General features: G+C 48.1%; 1 protein-coding gene across 1 annotated transcript in view; it reads right to left on the bottom strand.

Moving 5' to 3' along the window:
• Window positions 1-9,897, bottom strand: part of Pepd (peptidase D) — a 131,557-nt gene that overhangs the window by 67,602 nt on the left and 54,058 nt on the right. The window contains exons 8-9 of the mRNA XM_004636732.2: window positions 6,534-6,609; window positions 5,525-5,571 (exon numbers count right to left, since the gene is read on the bottom strand). Coding sequence (XP_004636789.1) covers window positions 5,525-5,571; window positions 6,534-6,609 — 123 coding nt within the window. The remainder of the gene's footprint in view (window positions 1-5,524; window positions 5,572-6,533; window positions 6,610-9,897) is intronic.

The raw sequence follows: 9,897 nt of genomic DNA, 5'->3' as shown, positions 1-9,897 counted from the left end.
TGACATTGCCAGTTAAACAGAAGACCCAATGCTATTATGGGCTACTGGACTCTTTTAGAATATTTTGCTGAGTTTACACACCTACAATATTCAAATAACGGAACTTAACAAAAAAAGGGTATACAGATGAATGTTCATTTTGTATCTGTGTATTCAAAGTGGCTGGGATAGATATATAGTTACATTCTCTTAATGAATAGAGGGATTTGCTCCAATGGTGTTTGTAAATAGGATCTCAAGTCCGCATCTGGTATAGCAATTAACCACTAAGAAGAATGTATGCAGTGTGTTAATTATTGAAACTGTCCCTGTGATTTGATTTGAAACTGTCTCATTGCTATTTGTTTATCAATAAAATTATGAAAAAAAATAAATAAAAACAAACAACAACATGGCAAGGGGTTTGCAACCTGCTCTGGGTAAACTAGAAGTTCAGCCAACTGAGCAGTACCTCTTGGCTTGGATGGAAAATCCGTGTGGGGTTGGGGGTTGGTTTTTCAGGGTGTGTGGTGTGGGTGTGTACACAGGTGTACATGTGTGTGGGTATATGTGGTGTGTGTTGTATATGTGGTGTTTGTGGATGTGTGTGGTGCGTACAATAGGTGTGGTATGCATAACAATGTCATGTGTGTGACAGCATGTATATGGATGTGTGTGGTGTGGGGAAAGGGGAGTGTGATGTGTGCAGTGTGTGTGGCAGGAATATGTATGTGCAGGAATGGTATGTGTATCCAGTATCTATGTGCAGGGGGACTACGGAGTGTGTGTGTGTGACATAAGTGTATGCGGTGTATGTATGTGTGTGTGGTGCGGGGGTACAGCACATGTATGTGTGGTGCGTATATGGTGTGTGCATGTATTTGGTGTAGTATATGTAGCGTATGTGCATGTCCTTACCCCACCCCCATCTAGACTCAACAGGGACACTGAACACACAGAATTGTGACTCCCTCCACTTGCCTAAAGGGCAGGAAAAAGCAGTAAGAGCTTTAACAATAATAATAAAAAGCAGCACAGCTGGAAAAGTTCTTCATTACAAAGGACTGAAAAGAAACAGGAAGCTACTATTATGGGCTGTTGCTGTGACAGCCTGGAAAACACCCAGGTCTTGTCTCAGGACTGAGATGTGTTTGCCAGAGGAGGAGGACAAGGCTACACTGGTCCTATCACACCTCACAGACCCTCAGTCTTTTAAATGACTTGCATGGCTCCCCACACCCACCCCAAGCCATCCTGAAAGGGCCCAAAGTGCCCCGGTTCACTGCTTGGAGAGAGAGAGCATAATTTCAATTAAGGTCCCAGACTGTCAAACACATCAAGTTATTAATCTCCTTGTGGCAAACGTGAACCGGACCTGCTTACACAGCCAATTGAGCATGCTCTAAATTAGTGTTTGCAGGTAATTGATTCAGCTGCCAGCCCCATGCCAGCCGGCTACAAGCTGGTTACGCCACTAACATTAAATAATATGAGGCGGTAAAGCGAACTGCCTGATTGGGCCCGCAGTCAGATGCTGTTAGAGTCTGATTTGCCCAAACATTAATGTCTTATTGGTTTAACACAATTTACTACACCTCAATTTCAGAAAATGATTTTCATTTCCTCTCAAACCTCGCTCACAGGCACAGCATGGAGCAGGAGGTGTCTTCATAAATGTCATCAGCTAGCGTTTTTTGTTTTTTTTTAAACATGCTCTCAAGATCATATAACAAATCTCTGATAATTAATAATAATAAAAAGCTAGATTCAGAATGGGGTCTCCTGGCCAGCATCCCTGAATCTGAACTCAGGGTCTTGGTGTGTCCTTGTGCTCCACCCTGACTCACAAGACTCCTGATCTCTCTTGCCTGGGCCCTCAGTGGGGCTGGAGCGAGCCATACCCCACAGAAGGTCCTGCAGGTCTTGGGGACAGCTACCATGTGTGCAGCGTGCCATCAATGCACATAACAGAGCAGCTTGCTTCCCTTCACCTGCGAGTCCACAGTCTGCACAGTGGTGTGGCCGCCCTGACCTTCCCGGGCAGCAGGCCAGCTTGTGCTAAAGGGCGATGCTCCCTGGGCCACCGACATCACATGCTTTAGAAGGCTTTTGTTCCCAATCGGTTCAGAGAACAATTCTGAAGTCCCCAGGGACACAAGGGATGGCAGAAAAATAGTTTAAGACCTTTTCTTCTCCCTACCATCCCTTCATGGAACCCACCAGCTGTGGGTTAGTCACTGGGCAGACCAATGAGGTGTGGCTTCTGAGAGGAAGGTTCCAGGCTCCTGTGGACACAGATGCAGACTACACCAGAGTGATGCAGCAGTGACTGAGAGCTGTGTCTGGAGTGGGAGGGAGGGAGCTCAAGGGAGAGTCAGCCTGTCTCAGGCTGCACATGCCTCATAGGCCTGAGTGGAGGCATGCCCTCCTCAATCTAGCCAGGGTTACCCCGAGACAGGACAACACTCAAGGACAACCGTCTTCCTACCATCTTCAGGGGTGACACTCTGGCCCACTGGTCCTTTAAGAACAGGCTCTTCTATTCCAGGTCTTGCATCTGTTTCTATTTTTCCTGGGGCAGAACCCGTTCTTGTCCTACCCTCCCAGCCCACCTCTCTCTAAACTGTCACTTCCAAGGGACCCAAGGATCTGATGGCTCCCAGCTGGATGAGGCGCACAGACAGGCACTGCCTCCCCTCCAGATGGGCATGGCATACGGCGGAGGCACAAACACGGACACAGCTGGCCTATCACAGCAAACCCACCACCCAGCACCTTGGGACAGCTGTTCACATGTTCAGGCCTCCCAGGGTGCTCTCCAGCTTTAGGCTACCTGGTCCATAGAAAAGGCAGCCTCGGAGCCACGGGGAGACAGAGGTAAGCTCTCCCCAGAGCTCAGTGTGGCAAGGACTCCCAGTGCCACAGCAGCCATCCACAACACATAGCTTTTGTTTGAATCCCAGCTTGAACATTCCTACTCCAAAAAGAATGGTTTTTAGCCAACATAGACCAAACACTGGTAATAGAAAGGAATCAGCCATCCTTCCGTGTCAAAGGGGATTAGTTTCAGGACCTCCCGCAGAGACCTGAATCCTGCATGCTCAACTCCCTCGTATAAAATGGCTCATTATTTGCCGATAAACTATCTGCATCCTCCCACATACTTCACAGCATCCCATAGTTACTTATAATACCTAGTATGAAGTAAGTACCCGTTATATCATATGGTTTGGACAGTGATGACAAGAAAAAAAACTGTACATGTTCAGACAGGTGTAACTGGTTTTTTCATAAACATCTCCCAGCCATGCTTCACTGAATGTGAGACACACCACGCACATATGAGAGTCAGCTGTATTGTCAATTCGGTTAGATGTGCTAATGGCAGGGTGGTTACACAAAGGGGAAAATACTCTCATTAATTGAGACACCTCCTGAAGTATTTACAAGTGAAACGACATAATGTCTGAGATTCAGTTTTAAAATACTCCACTGAAGCAAAACTAAACTAAATTAAAAAAAAAAAAAAAATGATACTATTCTACTTTCGAAATTTCCCAGTAAGAGGAGGAGGAGGGGGAAAAAAAGAACTCCATATTCCAGGCAGCACGTGGGGTAGGGGTCGGAAAGGCCCCCACCCCACAGCCCACGTAGCCCTGTCCCGGGCTGCAGCAAGGCTGGGCTCAGGGACCCTACAGTGGGAGGCGGCTCAGGGGCCTTCCAGGAGCCACTCCAGAGTGGGGCAGCCTGCTGCTCAGAGCACCATGCTGCCAGCATACACAGAGGCCAGGGCTCCGCGCTGCGACAAGCTATTCTTGTTCCAGCCTCTTGGTTATTTTTATTTGAGGCACTGGCTATGGGTCACTGAATTAACTCAGTTGGGAACGGGTTTCTGCGGCTGTGCCAATCTGAGCCCCTGGCATGGCCCCAAGTACTCTTCCCACCTCCTCAAGGGGGCTGATACCCTGGAGTTTCGGCCCCTACAGGCCCCACTGCAGTAGACATCATGGGGGCAAAAGCTGGGGCATTTCTGTAGGCCTTTCCCCATCTTCCCCAGCCTGTCACAGCTTGTTACATGCCCCCTTTGGATGGCACAGTAGCAGGGCAGGGTCACTGTAACCTCATATGCCGGGGAAGAAGGGAAAAATATGGAGGCTCACTTCTCAGAAAGTCTTTCAGGGTACGACTTTGAAAAAAGACTCCCATCCCCAAGCCACAGCCTTGTGGATGCTGGTACACATGCTGCTGACCCCCCATACATGATGGCCTGGATGGCTACACTGCTGCAGCAGGGGGGCCTGAAGGGCTAGGAGGACATATGAATCAGTTCTTCATTACTATAACAAAATACCTGAGGCAGTCTACATTATAAAGAAGTTTGTTTAGCTCAGTTTTGGAGGCTGAAAATTCAAGGTCAGGTAGTCCATTGGTTTGGTTTCTGGAGAGGGCCTAAGGGTAGACAGAATCACAGGAAGGGAATAAGAAATCACACTGCCAGACAGAATGCTGCAGAGCTGGGTAGGGCTAGGCTTGCTGATTTTATCACAAAAAGTTAATTCAGGGTACCACTAGATCAATCTTAATCCTAATAGCAGGGCCCCCAAAGACCCAGAGACTAAGCCCCCTTACTCCCCCCTTTAAAGATCCCACCACCTCTCACATCATAACCCTGAGGACCACGCTTCCAACATGTGAGCCCTTGGGGACAAACCACATCAGAACCCTAACAGGGCAATGCAGAACCAGCACCCCCAGAGCCAGCTGTGCAGGAGCAGGGGCTGAGAGCACCTGAGGTACACGTGAACCCTGCGAGGTGGGGAGGTGGCAGCAGTCAAGCTCTCACAAAGTCAGACATGAGGAGGTACAATAGCAGCTCTTTAGGGCCCACTCCCCAGAGCTTCTGGGTGGCATGGTCACTGGTGAGCGACCCAGGAAACAGGGGAAGGGGGTGCCTAGGGCAGTGTGGGTCTGACTCATGAGTCATGGGTGGAAGTCGGATGACCCCTGGGTCCTAGAGCAGGCTGAGCCAGCGGCCACTCCCACCTGGACAGGCCAGCCCCAGGCAGCACCTCTGGGTGCTCTGGCTTACTGTAGGCTAATTGGAGCCGAAGGCTAATGAAGTTCTCCAGAGCGCTTTATGATCCACTTAACCCTCCCTCCACCAGCACTCTGTGCAGAGCAGACTGAATGGTGGTGTTTAGCCATAAAAATGGTAAGCTGTTTTATTAGCGGCTTTCAAACTCACAATAGCAGCTAGCTGGTAAAGTTTCTTGCAAACTGCAGAAACAAAGTCCAGAACTGGCCTGATGGGGCAGTAAGCCATCCAGAAAAGTAATCAGTGACCATTACCATCAAACACTCTGCCAAGAGCCAGGGAGGTGGCCACCGTCAGAAGAAAAATAATCTCTGCCCAGGACTCCAAAGCTGGCCCCTAATCCCTATTCAATCTGTGCGCAGCACGGTGGAGTCGAATCTGTTACTTGCTTAGGGAACATAAATTACTGTTTTTTACATTTTAATCTTTACCCAGAGAGACACAGCTTACCTTTCCATCTCATATTCTTTCATTCCCACTTTTACAGCCTTCATTACCTGGAGGATGGATATTAAGCAAAGACATTTGTATTAAGCAGATAAGTAATACAACCTTATAAATAATGTATAGAACTTCAGCAAACGAAGCACTTCCTAAAGAAAAAAGGGGGAAAGATACGTGCACACAGTGGTACAGAAATGTGACAAATTGGGACTCTTAAATGCCCCCAAATCCACAGTTTATTTAAACCACCATGGAGAGGTTCCATTTGGAAGCCGATAAACGCCGAGCTCTGAGCTACAGCTTGAAGGCAGCAGGCTGGCTGGCTGGGCACAACAAAGATTTGACCAAGGTGTCGGACGAACACTCAGTGCTGAGAAAGTGGTCAGAACTACTTCTGAAAGGCTTCCTTTGCCAGACTTTTATCCAACAGAAAATTAACACACAGAAGAGGTCACACAGCCATCGGTCACCTTTCTCTGTTTCCTAACACAAAGCCCTGAAGGTCCCTGAGCAGGCACTGGGCTCTTGCAGGAACAGAGCTATCTCAGGTACCCCACTGGCATTAAAAATGTAAATTTCCTTATTTGGTCTCATTCCTCTATAAAGTGGGCAACTTAGAAGCAATCACAAGAAGATGTATTCAAAAAACAGACAATGGTAGTAAGTGTTCTGGGATTAGTTAAGGACAAAAGATGCCTTAAGATGAGCAGGAAACTACCAGGATACTAGAAAGGAGAGCCCTGCATTTCTGGAACTTGGGACGTTTTGAAGGCAAAGTCCTTTAGGGTTACTGTCCCTTACTCTCATGAAGGTGGGTACCTTAAGGTTAAGAGCTGGGGAAAGTCTCTCCTGTCCCTACCCTGTGCTTGCTAGAAAAAGTTAGCACATATAAAACTTCCGCCTCTTGCGTGGTCCTCCCTCTCAGGTGCCCTGGCTTCGCCCAGTCATCCCCTTGCCAGTCTCTTCCCTGCACGCAGTGATGCTGCCTGCCCCACCACAGCCAGTGACAACTCACCTCTCTGTGGGCCTCACTGGAGATACGGTTGGTGTAGCGCAAAACCTCCAGCTCCATGTCTGTCTTGAACACTCGGCTTTAGGAGAGAAAAACGCAGTGGCAAGTTAGTGACCCCTGGGAGGGACTGGACCCCTCCAAGGAGACCCAGCGCACCCTGACTGGTCTGGAAGCCAGGCTTGCCTATAGCTCCAAGGGCCTCCGTCTCAGGCCCCAGGAGTGATATGCTTCCATATGTGGTGTGTCTCTTCTGCCTCATCACCAGTTAAGGCTGGATAGGCTGCTTCTACCCACAAGAGCTGAAAGCCACAGTGGGGGTAGAGGAAGCCCAGCCTCCACAGCTAGACACACCTTGCCTCCCTGAGCCCCAGTTTCTTTATCTTATAGCAGGGGGATACAATCTACACAGCAAAGGAGCTGGACCTTAATCTTCAGGATGCTGCTTCCTGAAGCATCCATGTGGGCTCTGCCCACGTGGCTTTATAGAACTCTCTCTCAGATCTTTCCCAAATCCTTGGGCAACCTAGGGACACCATGTATCTCAGAGCCCTACCTGCAGCAGGAGGAGGTGGGCTGTGACAGGCAACAGAGTAGACTGGCCTTGTATGTACAGGTACAGATGTGGAAACAGGTGCATGCAGAGAGAAGCCAGAGATAGGGATAGACACGAAGAGCATGTGGCAGTGATAAAGGACAGAGTGGGTGTGGGCAGGGCAGGAGAGGTAAAACCAGGGCCACAGCTGTCCCTCCTGCAACTTGACCCCAGGAGGTACCTGGGAGCCCCATAACAAACTCATGGTAGCATGCTCCACCCTGGGTAGGTCTCTGCACTCAGTCTCACCTCTGGGTAAAACTCAGATATACACTTGCTTATACCTTCAATCACTTCAAACAACAAATGCTAAGTCCACACACATGTAAGTCACTAAGTACACTGGCCCGGTGATGGAACTTGAGCTCCAACCCCAACTCTGCTCCTTCTTAGCTGTGGGCTGAAAACATTTTTCAGTGCCTCAGTTTACACATCTGTGGCATGGAAATAAATAATAGCGTTTGCCCCATAGAGCTGCTGTAAGAATCAGGAATTGCACTTTTTAAGCAATAAGGGTAGCGAAGTAAAGGGCAAAGCCCAGAGATACCGCCTCAGCCACACGTCCACCATGAAGCCAGGTGGATCCTCTGGCTCCCTCAGGTAGGCTACCTTGATTCTCATCACAAGACCCTCTGGCATCATTAGACAGGCATAGTGGCACTCGCCCGCAATCCCAGCACTCTGGAAGGCTGAGGCAGGAAGATGCAAGTTTGAGTCCAACCTGGACAACTTAGTGAGACCCTGTCACAAAATAAAGGTATGTGGGGGGATATATAGCTCAGTGCAAAGGTCCTGGGATATCTGAGGGGTTTTGGCTGTAGGCCCTTCATGGACACCTAAATCTACAGCTTCTTAAGTCCCTTACATAAAATGGCAAGGCATTTGCATATAACCTACTGACATCCTCCTGCATACCTGAAACAATCTCTAGGTTACTTATAATACCTACTACAATGCATAGGTGATATAAATAGCTACCCTACTGTTTTAGGCACGGGATAATGAGAAGAAAAAAGAGGCTGTGCATGTTCAGTACAAACACAGCCATCAGATATACACTTGCTCCTTCTTAGCTGTGGGCTGAAAACAGGCCTAGATACGAAGTCCATGAACAATGGGGGGGGGGCAGTGTTCAAGCAGTGCTGGAGGGAGGCTGAGATCTGTCACACACAGAGGCTGCGGCAGGGTGTGCTGCGCCGCACATGGGTTTGCTGTGGTGCTCAGCGTATGACAAGTTTAAATCTTGCTTTCCAGTTTTTTAAACTTTGTGTCTTTTTCTTCTTCCCCATCATGGGTGGTTGAATTTATGGACATGGACAGCTGACTGTATTTTCAAATATTTATAATGGGCCCACAAAGCTAAACAAGTCTCAGGAAACAAACACAGGCTCCTTCTTTTAAACTGCCAGCTCCTGGGGTGCTACTCCAAGCAGGTCCTATGAGTGGTGGTGGGCACTGGCTGCCTTGCTCCGACTTAATTCCTGTAAGATCAAAGTTTTTGTCCCCAGTTGCTGGGAGCGCTGGCAGCCAGCCAGTCCTGTCAGGCGTCTCCTCGACTTGAAGGAAAAAAAGACTCAGGACCCTCAAGGCCACTGGGGGCCTCTCGGCTGCATCACTCCAGCACTGAAGCTTGTTCAGGACAGACTGAGGCATCTCGTGGCTGCTCTGCAGCCCCAGCATGTGCCTGCCTGCGCCCCACCCACACACAGGAGCCCAAGAGCACACACTCACACACTTCCTGCCGACCTGCTCGCAGGCTCAGCCATCTAGGGAGCCCAGGCTGGCACAGGCATCACCATTCCCACTTCACTGAGGGGAAAACAGACCTAGCCAAACTGCATCACTGGCTTCCTCTTCCTCGCACTCCATAGAAACACAGATTTCTATCCCCAAACTACTGAACCAGGATAAAAAGAAAAGAGTCCTTTTCAAACATTCAAAGACTTGGAAATAGGAAAAATATGCGAGAAAAAGAAAAAAAGAGAGAACAAAACCAATACAGAGAATAAAATGATGCAATGGGATAATTTTAGGAGATGGAGTTAACCCCAAAGTATAATTTTAAAAAAGCCCTGGATACCTTAGATAGCAAGTCTAGAAAGCAATTAGATAGCTCAGTGGATTAAAGTGCCTGCTTAGGCAGACTCAGGGACCAGGGTTCAATCCCCAGTGTGCTATGCCAGCCCTGCTGATTAAGACTGGGCATGGTGGTGCGTGCCTGTAATCCCAGCACTTGGGAAGCTGGAAACAGGAGGATCACTATGAGTCCGATCTGTGTAGTGAGACCCTGTAGACCTTGTACTAAATACAACTAAATATATAAAAAAAGAAAGCAATTAGTAGAAATTAGGCCTCAAAGTTTGTAGTTTTGAGAACATGGAATGGTTCACTGCCACACATAAAATCAACAGTAGGCTTAAAACTTTTAGGGATCTGATAAAGAAGGTAAATGTTTCTTTTTTCAACAAGAGAAATGAAAGGCAAATATTCCAGGAAAGACACAAAGCATGTACAGGAGCCCCGCTGATTTCATCAGGTTCCAAAAGAACATCACACAGGTTACTTTCTGGTTCAAAGAGGGGCGTGTAACCAAACGGTCAATCTAGCTCCACTGATTAGGTCAACTAAACACTGTTAATGTCCTAACAAAGAGTAATAAGAAAGTCACATGACCTAGGATGTATTCTACCAAATATTTTAAAGTTTGTAAGACTTGAGATTGAAGGTTCAGTTCATAAAAACTGTGAGGATAGAGGAACAACCTAACCACCACCA

The sequence above is a fragment of the Octodon degus genome, unplaced genomic scaffold (genome assembly GCF_000260255.1).
Source record: "Octodon degus isolate 3935 unplaced genomic scaffold, OctDeg1.0 scaffold00083, whole genome shotgun sequence".
Lineage (NCBI taxonomy): Eukaryota > Metazoa > Chordata > Mammalia > Rodentia > Octodontidae > Octodon > Octodon degus.
Note: the sequence above shows the minus strand (reverse complement) of the source record. Positions and strands in the feature narration are given on the sequence as shown.